The 23,086-nt window shown below is 30.1% G+C and overlaps 1 protein-coding gene and 1 long non-coding RNA gene across 5 annotated transcripts in view; one reads left to right on the top strand and one right to left on the bottom strand.

Moving 5' to 3' along the window:
* Window positions 1-23,086, top strand: part of LOC127069876 (insulin-like receptor) — a 65,219-nt gene that overhangs the window by 42,063 nt on the left and 70 nt on the right. Inside the window, exons 3-12 of one of the 2 annotated variants that reach the window (XM_051007496.1) lie at window positions 5,981-6,155; window positions 7,831-8,077; window positions 11,216-11,321; window positions 11,473-12,873; window positions 12,968-13,254; window positions 13,413-13,781; window positions 13,882-14,417; window positions 14,507-15,002; window positions 15,133-15,377; window positions 15,537-23,086. The exon at window positions 15,537-23,086 is cut by the window's right edge and continues 70 nt beyond it. In XM_051007496.1, the coding sequence (XP_050863453.1) occupies window positions 5,981-6,155; window positions 7,831-8,077; window positions 11,216-11,321; window positions 11,473-12,873; window positions 12,968-13,254; window positions 13,413-13,781; window positions 13,882-14,417; window positions 14,507-15,002; window positions 15,133-15,377; window positions 15,537-16,215 (4,541 nt within the window). In that variant the 3' untranslated portion in view covers window positions 16,216-23,086. The remainder of the gene's footprint in view (window positions 1-5,980; window positions 6,156-7,830; window positions 8,078-11,215; window positions 11,322-11,472; window positions 12,874-12,967; window positions 13,255-13,412; window positions 13,782-13,881; window positions 14,418-14,506; window positions 15,003-15,132; window positions 15,378-15,536) is intronic. The other variant, XM_051007497.1, reaches the window with a different exon arrangement.
* LOC127069910 (uncharacterized) lies at window positions 7,033-9,422 on the bottom strand. Of its 3 annotated transcripts, none has more exons than XR_007783782.1 (2): window positions 9,146-9,422; window positions 7,033-8,051 (listed from the first exon to the last, which is right to left on the bottom strand). It is a non-coding gene; the product is annotated as an uncharacterized LOC127069910 (long non-coding RNA). The 3 variants fall into 3 exon arrangements; XR_007783784.1 differs by having other exon boundaries at window positions 9,070-9,153; XR_007783783.1 differs by lacking the exon at window positions 9,146-9,422 and adding an exon at window positions 8,669-9,057.

Genomic DNA, 23,086 nt, shown 5'->3' with positions numbered 1-23,086 from the left:
CATTCTATTTCTCATACTCGCTCACTACGTCCATTCCTTTTCATATTTCGTTATCAAAAAATGGCATACACGTTAGAAACATGGTTAGAGGAAATAAACCGGAATACGTGGTTTTTATCTAATATACTTTTTCCCATAATTCAGAATGGAAAATATGAGAAAAGAGGATCGTAAAGCTTCGTCGAGCCTATCTAACAGGCTTTCTAAGTGTTCGAATAGCGATACCATAAACTTAGATTACAAGACGAGGAACGATGTACGCGTTCGAATACGTTGCACTTTGTGTAACACAACCATTGAGAAATTCTATGTGATCCAGTATGCGTGGGACTTCCGTTTCTCTCTTTCTTTCTCTTTCTCTCTTCCTCTTTATCGTTCTATTGTTAGATCACGCGCGCATACACACACACACACACACACACACGTACGTGCTTACGTAGATTAAGTAATTATTTATCAAGATTTAGTAATTAACATGACTTAAATTCTTTTTTCTTTTTTTTTTTTTTATTTAATTAATTACATTTATATATTATATATCCGTGGTTCGAAAATCTCTAGATAAAATTTCAAATACGAAACAATTCTCTTCGAGATTAATTTCGCGACTAATTATTGTAAGTCAACCAACCCATCCGTATCACTTACCCTCTCGTGAAAGAGATTTTAATTGATATTTCATGTCACTTAAGAAAAATACTTGCGATACAACTCTGTATCTTCATTATCGGACATTACTCGGACAATTCTTTTAATTGAAACGGCGTATAAATTTTTCTCATTAATTTTCTATTAAATTATTTAAGGCGATACGTTACAGAAATGCATACATATGTGTAAGTGTATGTGTGTATATATATATATATATATATATATATATATATATATGCACGCATGTTGTATGTATGTATGTATCTATGTGCATCTACCATATCTCCTTATCTACATATTATATACGTGAGATTACAAACTTGATATTTACGACGTACGACGAAGAAGAAAGATGAAATCTAATTTCGTATTCCGTACGCAACTAACGCGATCGTATAGAGCGAATTTCAAACAACAAACTAAATTTATCGTGTTCTTTGAAGTAAGAAGATGGAAAAAGAAAACGAGAGAGAGAGAGAGAGAGAGAGAGAGAGAGAGAGAGAGAGAGAGAGAGAGAGAGAGAGAGAGAGAGAGAGAACTAATTGTGAAATGACTGGGGAAAAAATGTTCCCGTTTATGCCTTTGTAAATTTTCTCACACCCTCGTCCCAACCCTCTCTTTAATTCTTCATTAACAAAAATTTTTTAATGAAATACTTCAACGAGTATTCTTTCATTCAACTTTTCTCTCTTTCTCTCCATTCTCCCCTCTCTCTCTGCCTTCTCCCCCTTTCTCTCTTTCTTTCTTTATCTGTGCATGTGTTCGTGTGTGTACGTGTACGTATACATATATGAGTGTATACTTCAAAGAAAAGATGTTCAGAATGTCCTTTATACTTCAAAGATTTCAAGTATGCCATCTTTCTAACGTTTCTAACGTTTCTCTCTCTCTCTCTCTCTCTCTCTCTCTCTCTCTCTCTCTCTCTCTCTCTCTCTCTCTCTTTCTCTCTCTATCTTTCTACTTCTATTTCTCTTTTTCTCTTTATGTATCTATCCTCTCACATAAATACTTGGCATTCCTTTTATTTTCTTTTTTTCTTTCCTTCTTTCTCTCTTTCTTTCTTTCTTTCTTTCTTTCTTTCTTTCTTTCTTTCTTCCATTCTTTCATTCTTTCTCTTTTATTCTTCCTCTATCATTGTACTTTATGTGTAACAATAAAAAGCGAAATATATTATTGAAAAAGGAAATAGAAATTCCTCTTTTTTCGTCATAGATATGATATCACTTGTCACGGAAATAGTGGGACTTTCATTTTAGATTGAAATGTATATAGGACGAGAGAAGAAGAGAGAGAAATAATTATTGTAACATTTCTCTCTCTCTCTCTCTCTCTCTCTCTCTCTCTCTCATTTTTTTTTCTCTTTACAATTAAATCCCTTTTCATATTTATTTGTATTTCTTACGATCACAATGTTTATCCTCCTCATTGAAGATTATATCGTTTTTTTACATATAAGTATACAATGTAAAAGATATCTTATCAGTATAGAAACTCCAACATCTCTCTCTCTCTCTCTCTCTCTCTCTCTCTCTCTCTTTCTAATTCAATTCTATACATCAAAACAAATTCATTCTTATTACAATATATATCAGATATATTATCGGTATAGAAACTCTGACATATCTTTATATCTCTATCTCTATCTCTATCTGTATCTTTATCTTTATCTTTCTCTCTCTATCTATCTATCTATCTATCTATCTATCTATCTTTCTAATCCTTGTCCTCGATTAAATTCACTCTTATTACAATGTAAAAGATAATATTATCTCTATAGAAACTTTGATTTCTCTTTCTCTTTCTCTTTCTCTTTCTCTCCTCCTGTTTCTGTTTACCTTTTTCTAATTCAATCCACGTCCTCGATAAAATTCAGAAAACATTTTCAACACTGTATACCATAACACCGGGTAGATCCGGCATGACTGATCTCTCTCTCTCTCCCTCCCCCTCTCTTTCTCCCTCTTTTGCTTTTTCACTCTGACCCTTTCTTGTTCTACTCAGCAACTTTGTCCTTCTTGGTGGTCGTACACATAGTTGCAATAACCGGTTCCGTCAAAAAGGTTCCTCCGTGAAGAGAAGATACTCTTTGCCTGCTACGCACGATCCAGAGGAATGTCTAAGAGAGAAAACAGAGATTGCGAGAGAGAGAGAGAGAGAGAGAGAGAGAGAGAGAGAGAGAGAGAGAGAGAGAGAGAGAGAGAGAAGACATGAAGATGGTTCTCAGCTTCACTTCAAGAAGAAGAGATAGAAATAGATAGATAGAAATAAAGAGAAGAGAAGAGAGAGGGAGAGAGAGAGAGGGGGAGGGGGGGAGGGGGGGAGAGAGAGAAAGAGAGAAAGAAAGAGAAAGAAAGAGGCAGTCAGGGCAGCCGAGTACTTCGGCCTTTAGGTGAATGGCTAGTAACCTTGAACAGAGAGTCTGGAATGCATCGACCGGTGCAACTTCTTAAGTAGGCTGCCTTAAGAACACTCTGTACTCTTCTCTCTCTCTCTCTCTCTCTCTCTCTCTCTCTCTCTTTCTCTCTCGTTCTCAATATGTTGTATCAAAGCAAAACACATCCGAACGATTCCGGCTACACAATGTAGAATTCTTTCTTCTTCCAAGTTGATATTTAAAAGGAAAAGGAAAAAAAAAGGAAAGAGAGAAGCGGTTATCTCTCTTCGCACATGATTTATCTTCTTTTTTTTTTATTGCACAGTTTTTTCTTCTTTTTTTTTTCTTCATTTCTTTCTCCTTTTTCTTATTTTCTCTTTCTCTTTTTGTTTTTTCTTTTCTTTTTTTTTTTACATGTTGATGTCATCATTCGTGGCAGTGGAACGACGGCAATGGTTTAGGCTTTTTATATGGAAATTTTGTGCAGGAATGTTGAAACGAGTCTACTTTGTGTAGCACCGAACTTTCTTTTTCTTTATGGACTGGTAATTTGAATTAAATTCTTCTTTTTCTTTTCTTTTTTATTATTTGTTTTGAAATATTGTGAAGATCGATGATTTAATCGAAGTATTATCATTATTTCTTTAAGCAACTAATTTGATAGGAATAATCGGACATTGATATGGGTATATCAATTATTATTTAGTATCATATTTGGATATTAATAGTTTGTTATTAATTTGATCATTTTTTTTTTCCTTTTTACTTTTATTTTTTTTTTCATTTTGTTTTTTTTAAGAGAGAAAAAATTGGGAGAAAAAATGAAGAAATCATTTATATACGATCTGTTGCAGAGTTTTCATTATTTTTGTTAACTTACCATTTTCTGTTTTTGTTTTTTTTTTTTATACTTTTATTAAAAAAGAAATAGAATATATAATGTCTTGCATAATTTTATTACGATATATCATATCTAGGCGAAAAATATTTATTATAATAATAATAACAATGTAATTATTACTTAAAGAAAATGAGAGAGTAGAAAGAAGAAAGAAAATTAGGAGAGAAAAACGAAGGAGGATGGTCGATAAAACCGATATCTTTATTATCGACCTGGCTTCATTCATTTATTCATTCATTCATTTATCCATCAATCTATCCGTCCGTCCATTCATTTTATTTATTCATTCATTCATTGATTCTTTTTTTTCTTTTCCTTTTTTTTTGAGTAAAAAATTCTCAAAGAATAAAAAAAGAAACGATGGATCGTATGTTTAATGAGATAATATCGAATATAATAATAGTGATCATTTATTTTTTCCAATTAGTGAATATATATATATATATATATATATATATATATATATATATATATATATATATATGTATGTATGTATGTATGTATGTATGTATGTATGTATGTATGTATATATATGTATCTATATATATATGTATATATGTATGTATGTATGTATATTTTGTAGAGTGTATTATTATCTTAAAATGTACATAAGAAATAAACAAACAAATATACATAGAAACTTATTTATATAATAGAAGACGCGCCGTCTACTACATCTCTTTCGAAAACGGTCAGTGAGCCCGATGCTAGCAGGTCGTGCTAAAAATATCATTAACTGGCATTGGAATAAACCCTATGCACACACATACACACACACAGAAAGAAAGAAAGAGATATACATTTTATTCCATCTTAACATTTATTTCCTTCTTATCTTATTAAAAAAAATAAATATATTTATTAATTATTTTTAATATGTTTATCATACAATAAGACACGTTATTTTTAATTCAAGGAAACATAAAATATATTGTATAGTATATAAAATTCATTGTATGAACGTCTAGATGGTAGACATATGCTCATTTAGATATACATATATCATGATAAAATTTATAATACATTTTATTCTGTATGTGTGTGTGTGAGGTGCAAATGTAAGATGCTCATGTTCATCTACACACAAACACACACACATCCTGATAAAATAAAATGAAACCCTCTTCCGTTCTCATTTCCAACTAATTTGAAAGAAGATTTTAACGTATCGATACATGAGAAATAAGCAATTAATTATAGAAAGAATCTTCCTTTGCAAAAAGAAAAAAAGAATAAGGAAAAAGAAAAGAAACATTTTAATAAATCTGTTATTAACCGACTACTTTAGGTCAAATTACGTGCTATCTTTTTCTACTTAAATGCACAAGGAATAAAATTAGCTTCTTTGTTGGATTCATGTAGGTCTGGTGGAAATTGAAATTCGAATTTGAATTTACTGATAAGATTAAAAAGAAAAAAGAAAGTAGTTTCCTTTATTCCTTTATATATATATATAAAAGAGAGATAGAGAGGGGGGAGGAGAGATTCATGATATATTCATGAGATTTTAATGAAAGAATAGCATGGAAATTATTAAGAATATAATTGAAATAATTATAAACAGTTGAGTTAACAAAAAGATAAATATCGTAGATAAAATTTTTTTTTTTATTAATGTTTGATCTTTTTTCATTGAAACAATTAAAAATAACTTAACTATCAATGTTTAAATATAATGCTACAAAAGTAGGTACAATACTTATTTCTATTAAAATTCTTTAAAAGAAAGGAAACAAAAACCATGTCCACTAATAAAAAAATATATATATATATAATATAAAAAATGATTATTAATATTTAATGACTCATATTAGAGTAACACAAAAAAAATATATATACATATAACCTATTATTTTATAACTCAAATTAGTAGATATAGATAAAGTGGTGGGACATTTAAATAATTCTTATTATTAATTTAAATAATTATTAACTTATTTATTTTTTTCTTTTTTTAAACTGCGAATGTAATTATTCTTTACCATCTAATATATCTAATGGCCTTAACATAATATTTCTAATATATTTGTTTTTTTTTTTTGTCCAATAAACAGTGTGCCAAAGTATAGACATAAGAAACAGCGTGAATCAATTCACAAGACTGCAAGGATGTCGAGTAGTCGAAGGATTCGTCCAAATTCTACTAATCGATCACGCCGACGATTCGGCCTATGCGAATCTCACGTTTCCAGATTTGGTAGAAATAACAGAATACCTCGTTTTATACAGGTAAGAATAATAAATATTAACAATAGACAAGACAAAGCATATACGCATATATAAATACATAGGCAGCAACAAAGATTTACGTATACATATTTTTTTTTCTCTTATTACCTTCTATTTCCGCTTATACAATCAAAAATCTTCAAAAGATTCTTACGATAAGCGAAATATTTCTGTTTTTTTTTACTGTTCTATGCAAATTTTATACGGGTCTATATAAACGCACACATACATACACATACACATTTTCTCTTTTTTGTCCTTTTTTCTGATTCAGCAAAAGAAAAAAGTACTATTAAAATCGAGTCTATTCTTTTTTTTTTCTTTCTTTTTTTTTTTAATAAATTTTTTTTCTTCTATAATATAAATAATAATTTACAAGTTAACTATTGTTAATATCATTTTTAATGATTTCGTATGTTAATAATTATATTGTAAAAAAAAAAAAGAAACAGGAATTGTTTGTTAATTAATACTATTAATTTGATATTTGTATTAATGTATTATTTGTATTAATATTCATTTATATGTTAATGAATGGCTTAAATAGTTTTAACTTAATAACGTTATCTATCACATATACATACGTACATACATACATACATTTTATATCAAAATAAAATTGTTTCAATAACCATTCTCTATATCTTTTTCTTTCTTTCTAGTAACTAAAAAAATAGTTGAAATATTTCATTCGATCCTTATCTTTCATTTCTACATTCTTTTATTAAATTTCTCAATTTATTTCACTTCTACGATAATTAACGATAAAAAAAAAAAGAAACAAAAACAAAAAAAAAGAAATGGTAATAAATATCAAATAAAAACGCAAATAAATATCAAATTATAAGTCCGCACTTTAGATTAATATTGATATAAATTTTTGTTTTTAATATAAAATTTAATGCAACGAGTGCTTTTCTCCCCGATATCAAATTTTCACGAGTAGTTTTCTCCCCCAGTAGTTTTCTTATTTCTTTTCCCACTTCTCCCACGAGAAGGTGGTATGCAACGATCGAGAAGTTATAAAAGGTCGAGTAGAACGAAGTAGACGTTTCACTCGGTTCCAACCCCTTTCTCAGGTCACTAAACTCGTTCTCAGGCACGCGGCTTGTTATTATCGCGGCTTCTGCCTCTTTTTTTCAGTTTTTTTTCCCCTCTTTTTTCTTTCTTTCTTTCGTTCTTTCGTTCATTATTTATTTATTTGTTTTTTGTTCTTTTCCTCCCCTTTTCCCTTCTTTTCTTTCTCTCGTTCTTTCTTTCATTCTTTTTTGTTCTTTTATTTATTTTCTTTTTTCTTCCTCTCCATCCTTCTTTTTTTTTTACGATCTCACGGAACGAGAGCAGGATGGAGTCGTTGCACGACTTTTACAACTTACAAGTTTTTCATTGACACTCTTGTACAAACGATTACGAATATTTCACTTCTTTTATCTCGTTTATTTATTTATTTTTTTCTTTCTGATATATACACACTCACACGCGTATACTGCGTATATGAACTTTACACAATATACATATATATATATATATATATATATATATATATATATGTATATTTGTTTATTTATTTAATGTGTTTATTCGAATATAAAAAAAACGAATTATATATATATATATACTTTTTTTTCTGATAAATGGTAAAAAATATATGAAAAGAAAATATATGAATTTTCAGAGTAAATGGACTACGAAGCGTCGGCCGTCTCTTTCCAAATCTGACAGTGATTCGAGGTCATTCTTTATTTATCAATTATGCTCTAGTTGCATTTGAGATGATGCACCTACAAGAAATTGGTCTTCATTCATTGACTGATATTCTACGTGGTTCGGTTCGTTTCGAAAAGAATCCAGCGCTTTGTTATGTTGACACCATCGATTGGGATATCATAGCCAAAGCTGGAAAAGGCGAACACGTCATATCGGTAAGATTTTATCCTTTAGAAATCTTTACAATAGATCATCTTTATAATTCCATTTTATAATTAGATCGATTTTATAATAAGATCGATTTTATAATTACATTTTCAAGATTATAAATTTAATCGAATTAATCAGAAATCTTTTTTTTTCTTTTTTTGTTATTAAAGAAAAATAAAGAATTCATAATCGTCATCAATCTTACGTTATCGTCAATATTTCTATTTTTTTTTTTTTTTATGAATTTTTCATTTCTGATTAACGTGAATATTCTCGATGATTTATATTTGAAAATACCGCCTTATATTTGAAAATATCGATATTGGATATATCGAACCGGAAGTCTGATCGAAAGTACGACTAACCTCACTTTTTTTTTCATATAAATTTTAACTTGATTTGTTCGACTATACAGACAATATATACATAAGTGAACATACATACATACGTATATACACATAATATAGTAATTTTAGATTCCACTTGTAAGATAATATATATATATCATAAAGAAAATTGATTAGAATCTTGATTAAAGATAGAAATAGATCGACATTATCGAAGTATTGAAAGTAATAAACTAAATTAATGAATACATGATATTGGTAACAAGGTATGTAGAAAAACATTCGATTAGCATCACCTCGTCGAAGGTCTGACTAACGAGTATTGTCAGTTGCATAGTGATCAACGTATGTATCTACGTATGTGTACACTGTACGAGACAACGTTCTCGCGAAAAATCGTGTCAAGTTCGAGGATATCATTCATCTCATTATAAACGATCAATTATAATCATAAATATCGAACGATGAAAACAAACAAAAGATTCTGCAATAACCTTAATCATTGATATACACGAATCTTAACCTTTTTTGCAACGTTCCTTTTTCCAACAAATTCTATTTAAACAATTTCACGTGTAACAATCAATCTGAAACATTTCTCTTTATTCCAATTGTACAAGGAAATAAAAAAACAAAACAAAAATACGTACATACGTATATATTTATTCGATTAAATTCAGGATCGAACTCGATCGATTTGAAGGTTATAAAAATGGACGAAAATACCAATTCGTGATGTTGCGTGATGTGCGTGTTCACGTGTTCGAATACACGAACCGTTTATAAAGAGAGACAAATGCGTAGCCTCGGAACCGGATGGGTCGCCGTTCGAGTCCTTGAAAATCCGCATAAAGGCATTGTCCTCTGTAACTAGAAGATGCTTCGTGGAAAAGCAAACACGCGTGCCTTCGTTCGAATCGACGACTAAACTGAGACTAGGTCTACGACGACTACGACGACTACGACCGATAACGACGACAACGACGATGACGATGACGATGACGATGACGATGACGATGATGCAACTACGACTACGACTACGACTACGATGAGAACAACAACATAACAACACAATACAACAATAACAAAAACAACGAACAAAACGATCGTAACTCTCAGCCTTTCGCAATTTGTTTTTCGACCTTCGCGATGCGTCGTTTTCCTCTCTCTCTCTCTCTCTCGCCCTTATTATTCTCTCTGTTTTTCTCTATCTGTATCTCTTTCTCATGTTATTCTACTTCGTTTCACTACTTTATAACTTACCAACGTGAGGAGACGTAACTAAGAGAAGATAAAACAAAAACGTACGTGATAATGAGTTAATTTGTTAATTAATTAATTTTCATTTCAATTACACGAGACGTCGTTCTTGTTGTGTCGTCGTTGTTGTCATCGTTGTTATTGTTACATCGGTATCGTTATCGTTTATTTCTAACGAACATATACGACGAACTTTATCACGTAGTACACGTCGATAAGAGAAAGATTTACCTTACCGACCGATACTTTTTTCTCTTCTTCTTTTCTTTCTTAGGCGATATTAATACCTAAGCAAATTCTAACCTTCTCGAAATAATTGAACGAATAGTTTCATGTTTTTAATAGTTATTAGTAATTTAAGATACGAATTAATTCTCTAAGAACGTTCGGATTAACGAATCTTTTCGGAATGTTGTAGTTTCGTATGGCAGATTGGAGAAAGAAGATCTATCTTACCAACCGATCACGATTTATTTCACAGAATTAATAAATTCTAATTTTCCCAACGATCGCGTCTACAGTTTCATATCGCAATTATTAAAAAAGGAAAAGAAAAAACATTCTGTTGACCCGCAGTAACAAATTTTTAGAAATATACATTTTTAGAGAATCAATTGTAAATAAGAAAAAATAAAAGAGGAGAAAATCTACCGTACCGACCGATACATTCTTTTTTTTTTTTTTTTTCAAAACAAAATTAAAAATCTCTCGATGAGGAGAGATCTAACCTCCGTGACGATTATATTAAAGAAACAATTTTGCATTACGATTATTGACAATTGAGATCGTCATTTAATTTAATTGAAGAATAAAGGACAATGTATAAAACAGAAAGCGTTAAATTAATTAAAGAAATCTGAAGGAAGAGTCTATTTTTTTTTTTTTTCTTTTTTAAAGAAGAGTAGAGAGATGGGAATCATTTTGCAGGGAAAGAATTTAATCGTTTGTAAGACGAATAAATAAGAGAGAGAGAAAGACGATAAGTAGTGACGTAAATAAATGAAATTCGAGCGGCACGCGTGTGCTCTTCTTCTTGTTATTTGCTCGTGTACAATTTCACGAGTAGAAAAGTGCGAAGTCGATGGTAATCGGACGAACGTTTCGTGATTTGAAACGAGATAACATGCTTTACGACGAATCGATAAAGTCGACCAATGAAAACATTTGTTCAAAATCGATAACGTTGTAAAAAAAAAAAAAGAAAAAGAAAAAGAAAAAGAAAAAAAAATTAATAAGAAAAAATATTGATATACATACGCACGCACGAATATTCTCTTCATTTTATTACATCAAAGAAAATTACATACTCGTATTTCCCTATGTAGGTGTGTACGTTATTTACATGACACAATTTGTGTTTTCACACACACACACATACATATGTAACTATATGATTCTCGATTATAACCTCACTCCTTTCCCCCCTTTATTTTTTTTTTTTTTGATACGATTTATATTTTCTGTCGTAATTAATATATTTGTACGAGTTACATAAATTTAATAACGAAATTGTAATCCTCTTTGTATGTTTCATAGGGAAATAAACCAAAGAATGGCTGTCCGATATGTGAAAAAAATTGTACCACTAGATTGACCAAGCCCGATGAAACGCTTTGCTGGAATCGACAACACTGCCAACGAAGTTAGTATTATTTTATTCTATAAGTTCTTTAAAGAAATAAAAAAAAAAGAAAGAAAGAAAGAAAGGATATATAGATTCAAAAAAATATTAATAGCACTACATATGTCACGTGACGATCACAAAGATCATAACCTAAAAATTGTGATTACAGTATGTAGGAAAAAATGTGGAGAAGATTCGTGCGACGAGACGAATGCTTGTTGTCATTCGTCGTGTCTGGGAGGCTGTACAGGACCAACAGAGAATAATTGTAAAGTTTGTAAGAACGTGTTGGTTGGAGGTAGTCATTGTCAAGAACGTTGTCCAAACGGTACATATGAGTTTATGAATCGTCGTTGTATCGGAGAGGACGAATGTCGTCAAATGGTAAAGCCACGAGAGGCTTTGAGCATCGTCAAAGATAAGCCGTACAAACCGTTCAATGGTAGTTGCATCATCGAATGTCCTGCCGGTTATATGGACGAAGAGGTCAACAACAAGACGTCTTGTAAGAAATGTAAAGGTCCTTGTTTGAAGGAATGCGCTGGTACTAGCGTAGACAGTATCGCTTCTGCTCAGAAACTACGTGGTTGCACTCATATCACCGGTAGCCTTGAGATTCAAATAAGAGGCGGTAAGAACATCGTCAACGAGCTGGAAGACAGTTTGAATATGATAGAAGTGATCGACGGTTATCTGAAGATAGTACGTAGTTTCCCTCTGATATCTTTGAACTTTTTGAAGAGCCTACGAACGATAAATGGGAAATATTTGGACAACAGCAAGTATACTCTGGCCGTTCTGGACAATCAGAATCTTCAAGAACTGTGGGACTGGAGTACTCACGGCAAGATCAAGATTCTCTCGAAAGATGGCCCGGCTAAGGTCTTTTTTCATTTCAATCCGAAGCTATGCTTTCATAAGATTGAAACTCTTATAAAAAAAGCGGAGCTTGGAGATTTCTCAGAACTGGAGGTTGCACCGAATAGCAACGGGGACAAGGTAGCTTGCAACGTTACGGAATTGAAAACGATCGTCACAAAGACTACGTCGGACGCAGCATTGATCGAGTGGGAACAATTCACTCATCACGATCCTAGATCGTTATTGGGATACGTGGTGTACTTCATCGAAGCACCGAATGAAAACGTGACGATGTACGATGGCAGAGATGCTTGCGGAGGCGATGGCTGGAGAGTCGACGACGTTTCTGCCATCGAAGGATCAACCAAACCAATCGCTACCAATTACACGGAAGCTGAAAAGCCAAGTTACCTCTCTCATATTTTAACTCAATTGAAACCGTTCACGCAATACGCCTTTTATGTAAAAACGTACACCATCGCCACGGAGAGATCCGGTGCTCAAAGCAAAGTCACGTATTTCACGACGAAACCTCACGCACCTAGCGCGCCTAGAGGTCTCTCAACTTACAGTAATTCCAGCAGCGAGCTCATCGTCTCTTGGTTACCACCGTTAAGGAAAAACGGTAATCTCACGCACTATAGAATCGTTGGACGTTGGGTACCGGATGACTCGAACTTCATCGATCAGAGAAACTACTGCGACGAACGTGAGTTTCCTAATCCCTTTTTCTTTCGTTTCTTCTCTTCTTTCTTTTTCTTGACGATTATTAATCGAGTAATTAATTATACATCGATTTCTAGCGATGTCCTTGCCGGAAAAGAAATCGATGTCGGTAATGGCCGAAGAAGAGAGAAAACGCGCGGAGGAAGAAAAGGAATTAGCGAAGATACCGGAAACAACATCCTGCGACTGTGCGGATCGAGAAATGGATCAGTCGTTGCGCGAAAAGGAAGTTTCCAGTTCTATCGCATTCGAGGACGCTTTGCACAATCAGGTTTATGTGAAACGAATAGATGCTCGTAGGAGACGTGACACCAGCGAGATATTTGAGATAATCAAGAAAAGAGATCACAGTTATTACTCCGAGGTACGAAGAAACAAGATCGTATTTTCTACGTTGTATAGAGAGAGAGAGAGAGAGAGAGAGAGAAGGAAAGGAGAAGAAAAATTATTGCGAATCAACGTTTTCTCGACGAAGAAAATAAGAAAATAAGAAAAGAAACTTTTTTGTTTTTGTTTTTGCAGAAAGAGTCGACGGCCGATAAACAAGTGAACAGTACTTACGTCGTATTCGAAAGAGAGGTGCCTAGTCCAAATCTCAGTTTCGTCATGAAGAATCTTCGACACTTTGCATATTATAATATCGAGGTACAAGCCTGTCGAGAGGTTGTGAAGAACGATACGAATGACACTTGCTCGACGAAGAGTATGAAGACCTATCGGACATTACCATTGGACAGTGCCGATAATATCCCTGTTAATACCTTCAGATTGAGCATTTCTGGCGAGAATAATAGTCTGACAACTGTCACGCTTTATTGGGCAGAGCCACCGCAACCTAATGGCTTGATCGTTACCTATCAAATCGAATATAAGAGAGTGGACATACAGAACGTGAGTGTCTTCTTTAATAATTTCTTTCGACACATGTACGTACGTGTATCTAGCTATGTACAGTCATCGATCGATCAATCATTATCTCTTTCATCGACAGATAAAAGCAACCGTAGTCTGCATCACCAGACGCGATTTTACCAAAGCTGGCAATTCCTACGTTCTCAAAGATCTCCCAGCTGGTAATTATTCCATCAAGGTCAGAGCTACCAGCCTCGCCGGAAATGGAAATTACACGGAGGCACAATACTTCTTTATCAAGGAATACAGCAGCTTAGGACTGTTTTGGATACTGTTTTGGTCCATACTGTGCAGTCTCTTCGCAGTTATGATATTCGTAGCGTTTTATGTCTGTAAAAGAAAGTTTATGCGAAATGTTCCTAGTAGGAGACTCATAGCAACGGTTAATCCCGAATACGTGAGCTCGGTTTACGTGCCCGACGAATGGGAAGTACCCAGAAAGAAAATTCATGTTTTGAAAGAATTAGGAAATGGTTCCTTTGGGATGGTTTACGAGGGTTTAGCTAGGGACGTTGTCAAAGGGAAGCCGGAAGTTCGTTGCGCTGTTAAAACCGTCAATGAAAATGCGACCGATAGAGAAAGAATAGAATTTCTTAACGAAGCATCCGTCATGAAGCAAGTATCTTTCTTAATCCTGATCATTATTTTCTAATGAAATATTTTAGAGATTTGTCATGGTTTTTATTTATTTATTTTTTATATAGAGCTTTCAACACTCATCACGTGGTAAGATTGCTCGGTGTAGTGTCTCAAGGACAACCAACCTTGGTAGTAATGGAGCTAATGGTGAACGGTGATTTGAAGACTTATTTGAGAAGTCATAGACCCGACGTCTGCGAAAATTTCTCGAGGCAGCCACCGACCTTGAAAAGAATCTTACAAATGGCGATCGAAATAGCCGACGGTATGGCTTATCTTGCTGCAAAGAAATTCGTTCACAGAGATTTGGCAGCGAGAAATTGTATGGTAGCCGAAGATCTTACAGTTAAGATCGGTGACTTTGGAATGACCAGAGATATATATGAGACTGATTATTATCGGAAAGGTACCAAAGGTCTTTTACCTGTTAGATGGATGGCACCGGAAAGCTTGAAGGATGGTGTCTTTACAAGTTTCTCCGATGTTTGGAGTTATGGTGTCGTTCTATGGGAAATGGTAACTCTTGCCTCGCAACCTTATCAAGGTTTATCGAATGATCAGGTAAAAATGTAATAAATGAAGGTGATCGTTACTTGGATAGTTTTTTTTTTTTCTTTTTTTTTTCGATGACGTATGTGTGACAAATAACGAGAGCAATGAAACTTGACTTGTCGACTCTGTACTTTCACAGGTATTGCGGTATGTAATAGAGGGAGGTGTTATGGAACGTCCTGAGAATTGTCCAGACTCCCTTTACAATTTAATGAGACGTACTTGGTGCCATAAAGCAACAAGAAGACCGACTTTCATCGACATAGCTACCATATTGTTGTCAGATGTCAATTTGGAAGCTTTCGAACGTGTCAGCTTTTATCACAGTCCTGAAGGTATCGAAGCAAGAAATCAGAATATATCTCATTCGCCGCAAACGGACAAGTAAATAATACATTTTTCTTATACGAATCACTTCCAAAAAAAAAAAAAAGAAAAAAAAAAAGAAAAAAAGAAAAAAGACTTTATCGAATACTTGATATCTTTTCTCCTTCTTTTCTTGTTAATTTTTTTTTTTTCTTTTTTCGTTAAATCCGTATACAGGGACCTAGAGATGACGACTCTTCAAGATTTACGCGAAGAGGAAGTCGAAGGTGAAGAGGATTCTCCGTTGCGTCAAGACTTTGGTGATTTTGCTAGTTTCGAACCGACCAGTATTAAAAACAGTTTGAGTCCTCGTTACACGGTAGAACAATACGGTGAGAATTCCAAAACGACGACGAACTTCCATGACATGAATTCGTCTAAGGTACCATTGAAAGCAGGCTTCGATGATTTCGATGGTATTTCTGGAGATTCTTTAGCGTCCAGCAAAGATACTTTAAACTTACCGTTCGTCGAGGACAGTTTAAAATCAGTGAAAAATTCACCATACATACATGCCAAAAGTACATCAAGAGGAAACGTTAGTCAAACGTCGACAGCAAGATCAACGAGTCCTCAGAGTTTGATCAAGCAGCAACAACAACAACGAACGTATACAGAGAGTCCAAATTCTATCAAATTTAAATCAAGGAATCCTGATTATGAAAATAGTAGTCCAGAGATATTAGCAAACATTGAAAAAAAGCCTACGATCCCATTAGAATTATCATCGGTAGACACGGTAGATATTGGTATCGACATTGATAAAAAGGATGGACTCTCATCGACGGTTGAATATGTTAATAAACCAGAGACATTGAACAATGGTTACATTGGTGGTAATAATACAACAACGTAGTCCATGTAAATCAAACTCTCCTCGAATTATATTAAGCAACAAAGACTCAGCGCAGACCATTTATTTCTAATATCGCTATGAACAAAGAGAGAATGAGAGAGAGAGAGAGAGAGAGAGAGAAAGAGAGAGAATGAGAGAATGAGAGAGAAAGAAAGAGGAGAGTTGTTGTAAAAAAGGCAGTGTCTAAAACGAAGGAAATATATTTCTGATCCATTTATTTCAATTGAACAATTTAAGTTCTAATATCGTAACGCGAAAGTCCAAGCTTAAGGGAGGAATAATTATAATTGAGTTAGTATTTTTTTTTTTCTTTTCTTATTTGTTTTTTTTTTTTTTTTTATAGTTAATACGAACGTAACGACGTCTCAACTCCGTCTCTCTGACATAGAATAATAGTAATAATAATAATGATAATAATAATAATATAATATAATAATAATTATCATGAATTCATCATGCATGTCCATACAGCCAATGGATTGATCATTGTTGATCTATATAGGAAATCATTGATCAATGTATATATATATATATATATAGAAGATACTGCCTTTTTGATGAACATTTCCTGGACGATAGAAAGATAAAGATAGATAGAAAGAGAAATATAGAGAGGGAGAGAGCAGTTTATTATATGGCAGCAAGAAAGAAAAAGAACTATTTTAAATAATAATAATAATAATAATAATAATAATAATAATAATAATAATAATAATAATAATAGTAAAATTAATGATGATAATAATAATAATAATAATAATAATAATAATAATAAGAAGGTAAAATGATTTATATCAAACATGACCTCGTCACAATGTTTTCAATAAGATGAAAGAAAAAAGAACCGAGATACCAATCCTTATTACTGTCTTTTCTTTCAACTTGAATAAATAAAATATTAATAATAAATAAAAACATTTGCACAGTGTGTGCATGTGTGCGTAATGCGTGTATGCGACTGGTTAAACAGTTTATCCAAAGTGGTGATTAGATTGACTACCGTGTTTGGTACGACATTTTTTCTTCACAAACGAAGAGATCTAACAGAATGTGAATTTATATCTAATTGCCAGTTTGTTTTGTATCAATCTTTATTAATTATTAATTTTCATTTATTCGTGCAATAAATGATTAATAGGCATCAAGAAAGATATATTATTATTATTATTATTATTATTATTATTATTATTATTATTATTATTATTATTTTCATCATCATCATCATCATCATCATTATTATTATTATTATATTATTATTATTATATTATTATTATTATTATTATTGTTATTACTACTATTATTATTATTACTATTATTATTATTACTATTTCTATTACTATTATTAGCCTGTCGTATAGAAAAAAAAATCGTACTATATAATTACGATTGTCACTATTATTATTATATTATTATTATTATTACTATTATTATTATTATTATTATTATTATTATTATTATTATTATATTATAATCTATAATCTATTATTATTATTATTATTATTACTCTTATTACTATTATTATAATTATTTAATATAAATATTTATACCACACACAAAAATCGTTCAGAATGAATATATATTATATAATATGAACGTTCCTTTAACTCGTAATTTATAAATTTTTAATCGAGCTTTTTCTTTTCCCAATAAATATCTAAATTCATTTTACAATAGTTTTTTTTATATATTCTATTCATATATATATATATATATATATATATATATATATATATATATATATACACACACACACATGTACACGTTCGTTGAAAATAGTAAAATTGAAGAATCTAGGTTTTAAGACATAGAAACTGCATTTCTAATGCGGAATTTCTTCCTTTTTCTTTTCTTATAAAGTTCCTTTTTGATAAAATTTTTTTGTTTATAGACTCGTTCTCTTTCCTTCTCTCTTTCTCTTTCTCATGTTCAATATCCTATATAATTTAGATAATATAGTAAAACATAGAAATCGAATAGAAGTTTGTAATTTAAAAGAGAGATATATATATACATCATCATGCATACATATATATATATATATATATATGTATGTATGTATGTATGTTGTATGTATATATACACATACATACATGCATATATGTAAATAATTTGTGCAATTTACACAAAAATATTTATTATCTCTTATTATTAATATTGTTATTATATTATTATAATTATCCATTATTTTATTATTATTATTCATTATTTTATTATTATTATTCTTATTCTTATTATTATTATTATTTATTATATAAAAAACAAATATATATATATAGAAAAAAGAAAGGGAAAAGAAAATAATAGCTCGTGCAATAGCATAATTATTATTATTAATATACTCCTCCTAACATTACTACTATCACTACTACTATTCTGCTATTACTATTACTACTATTATTCTACTACTACTACTACTACTACTACTACTACTATTATTATTATTACTATCCTACTACACTATTACTATTACTATTACTACTACTACTCCACTATTATTACTATTATTACTATATTATTACACTACTCACACATATAGTAAAAAAAATAGTGAAGGGTTTAAACAATTTTCTTGGTGCTAAAACAGTGTTCAAAAAAAAAAATTAATAAAAAGAAGACTCGACGTTTATAGTTATAATAATAATAATAATATTATTTTCTGACGTCGTTCCATACAAGTGAAAATAGGATATATATATATATATATATATATATATATATATATATAATGCACACCACACATACATCCACACTTATGCACACACGAACATACACATCTATACGTATACATATATTCAGAGGCATTATTGTGCTTCTTTTGATTTAGAATGAGAGAATGTAGACTGTCTTAGCCCCCGGTGAGAGTGAAGATTGATGATCGATAGAAATCAATTTATACCTAATAGATTATATTAACAGTTTACGAAATAAATAAATAAACAAATATGAATAATTAAAAGAAAAATAGAGGGCTAGAAAATAAATGTGGAATAATGAATAAATAATTTCACAATATTTTCAAAGTATTCAACTAGAAAAAAAAAAAAAAGGAAAAGGAAGGAATTCAATCGTCGACAAAAAATACAAATTGAATCCTAATAGTTTGAGTTATTGATAGGTTTATGGAGGGGGGGAAGGGAAAAAAGAAATAGGAAAAAAGCCACCCATCATAAATAATATATTAATTAAATAAATTAACGAAGAAGATAATAGAAGAATAAAAACAATCCAACGAGAATATTTTCAATGTAGGATGCTATTATGCAATTATGCAATAATTTGAATGTTAATAGATGAGTCTTGTTTATAGAAAAAGAAAGAGAAATATTCATTATAAACAATCTATTAATTAATTAACCAACTATCCAAACAAACAAATGAATAAATAAATAAATAAATAAATAATAGAAAGAAGAACGAAATTGAACGAATATTTTCAATGTAATTTAAAGTGAATTCAATTATGTAATTTGTATTTTAGATTAGAAAACATACACAGACATACACATACAAAACACATATACGTAAAGAAATTAATTAATTAGCACCTTTTCTTTTCTCTCTCTATCTCTCTCTCTCTCTCTTTCTCTCTCTCTCTCTCTCTCTCTCTCTCTCTCTCTCTCTTATACATATACATACTTATATATGCATATAAATATAAACACGTTCCTCGTATCGCAAAATAAAATAATAAAAATAAAGAAGTGGATAACTTAGACAAGTTAATAATGTATAAATCATGTTCGTTCCGAAATCGAGTCTAATCGCGCTGAGATCTATATTATTATTAATAATAATAATAATAACAATAATAATAATAATAATAATAATAATAATAATAAATAATAATAATAATTAATAATAATAATAATAATTATTATTATTATTATTATAATCATATCGTTTTGTTTTTACAAATTTGCCTTTAAATAAATCACTTTCCCTATCATGTAGACCATTTTAACGTGTAATTTAATTTAATTTAGAATAAAGAAACGATTTAGAAAATATATCAGTATCGACCTAAACGAAAGAAAATAAAATAGAAAATTAATAAATAATTAAATAAGATAATATAAGATAAAAATAAGATAAATAAAGAGTACCTATATATATATATATATACATACTATTAATACAATATTATTAATAATCTCTTCTACGTCCGTGCGCGTGTGCTTGTACGTGTTTGTGTGTGTGCGTGAGCCTGAGTGTGTTATATATTATGTTTGTGTTTGTGTATGTGTGTGCGTGTGCGTGCAAAAACGCTTTATAATTAATCATGCATCATCGTTGTTTATTACATGGAAAGCATAGAAAGAGAGATATATAGACATATTTGGGAATGATTAGATTTAGGAAAAAAAAGAACAAATATTTTTTAAAAATAGTTTATCTATCATTTTTTCTCTTTTCTCTTTTCTTCTTTCTCATTTTTCATTTCGTTTATTTGTCTTTTATTTTTTTTTATCATCAACCATTTTCATATCACTCTCTTTCATGCTTATTATTCATGTTTCTTGTTAGAAACAAAAAAAAAAAAGATAAAGAAAAGAAATAAATAGATATCATCGTTGTACTTACTCATAATTCGACGGCTGACGAGCTTTCCTTTTCTTCTTCTCTCATTTATTTATTTCTTTTTCTGTTTTTTTTTATCTCTTTCCTTTTTTCTTTTTTCTTTTCCGTTTTTGTCATATAGTGTGCGTATATATATATATATATATATATTTGTTTGTTTGTATGCATTTTCTCTCTTCTTCTCTTTCATTTTTTTCTTTCATTTTTTCTTTTTTATTAAATCTAATAAAATAACCATTATTAATTTCGAGGAGTCTCCTTCGAATTAATTTATGTGTGATATGTAATATTAAAAGAGAACAAAGATAAAAGATAACAAATTTATTTATAATTAAAAAAAAAAAAAAGAAAAAAGAAATCTTTATTTTGAATAAAAAAAAAAGAATTATATAATTAATAATTAAATGAAAAAAGAAAAAAATACCAAAAAAAAGAAGAAATAGAAAGTTCGTTAGCCGCATATATCTATATTGTATTATAAACACAGACAGACACACATACACGAACATATATATATATTACATATATTATATTATTATTATATTATTATATTATATTATATTATATTATATTATATTATATTATATTATATTATATTATATTATATTTAAAAAACAATAAGAGAAAGCCTCGCTCGTATTCTGAAGTATTCTGAAATACATGAAGATAAACTGAATGATTTAACGCTTAGAAACATATATATATACACACACACACACACACATACAGAATGAAACTTACATATACAATTGTAAACAATTATTTATGAATTATAAAACGATAGAACGATGTAAGGTTTAACTAGAAATGTTTCCTACACACGAATGGACGTGTCATTTTGTTTCTTTTTTCGTTTTATATATATATATATATATATATATATATATATATATATATATATATATATATATGTATATATATATAAAACAAGAAGAACGTCGTCGTTAAATAAGAAAAAATTAAAATAATTATTTAATTGATAATGATAATGATAATGATATAATAGGCCTATGGTTCCGAGATCCTATATTATATATATATATGTATATTATAAATATATATATATATATATATATATATAATGTGGGATTAAATATCTAGTATCTATATAAGATTTATGAGAATGTTTGTGTATGTTTGCATGTATGTCTGTATGTACGTATGTATGTATGTATGTATGTATGTATGTATGTATGTTTGTATGTGTATCGAATCGCTGTTAACAATGAATGTTAATAAATTGATTATTAGCGAAGAGTTGACGAAAAGAAAAAAAAAATATAATGATAACAATGACAAAAAAGAAATAAACAATTCGATTGATCTAACAATATTATAAACATTTGTATATCAACGATTGTGTATGCGCGCGTGTATTTAAATTATTTTTTTTATTATTATAATTATTATGAGTTTTTCAATTGTATTTTTTTTTTTTTCATTTTTCTTTTTCTTTTTTTTTTATTTTCAAAGATGGATCAACAAAAGACATATACTAATAAATTTCTTTAGATCGAAGATGAAGAAGAAGAGAGTAAGGGTAGGAAAACTAATAAAAAAGATTAATAATATCGCAAAAGTTAAAAATAGTATAAATAAACCGCATATAGAGATGTCACGGTTCAAAATGTTCCATCCGAATTACACGTCACGTTTTGGGATTTATTAAAAGAGAGAGAAAGAGAGAGAGGTAGAATTAATTTTTAACTATTTTTTCTTATCAAATTGTTATTAATTTTTCATACATATATATATATATATTTTTTTTTCTTATATCTTTTAAGTACTTTTATAAAATTTCAATATTTTTATTCGTGCATAATTTCTTTTCTTTTCCTCTTTTTGATTTTAATTCAATTAAAAATTTCAAAAAATAATAATATAATAATAATAATACTAAATAATAATAATAATAATAATAATAATAATAATAATAATAATAATAAAAATACTAATAATAAATTAAGAGCGATAAAGAAAGATGTAAGATCTTTTTGAATACATTGAAACGAAAATAAATTGTCAACCGAAAAAATAAAAAAAGAAAGGAAAATCTCTTCGAAATAAAAAGAGATAACGAATATGTGTAATTTAGGTACATATATATATATGTGTGTGCGCGCGCGCGTGTGTGTGTATGTATGTATGTATGTATACTTGACATACGTCGATTTTTGTCGAGAACAGATGTTTTGTGTGTGTATGTCTGTATCTATGTATGTATGCGCGCGCGTGTGTATGTGCGTACGTGTGACGTGTACTTGTCGTAAAATGACGACGGGCGCGCCTATTT

This window comes from Vespula vulgaris, chromosome 17, assembly GCF_905475345.1.
Source record: "Vespula vulgaris chromosome 17, iyVesVulg1.1, whole genome shotgun sequence".
Taxonomy (NCBI): domain Eukaryota; kingdom Metazoa; phylum Arthropoda; class Insecta; order Hymenoptera; family Vespidae; genus Vespula; species Vespula vulgaris.
The sequence above is the reverse complement of the archived record's forward strand: the minus strand, read 5'-3'. Positions and strand labels throughout refer to the sequence as shown.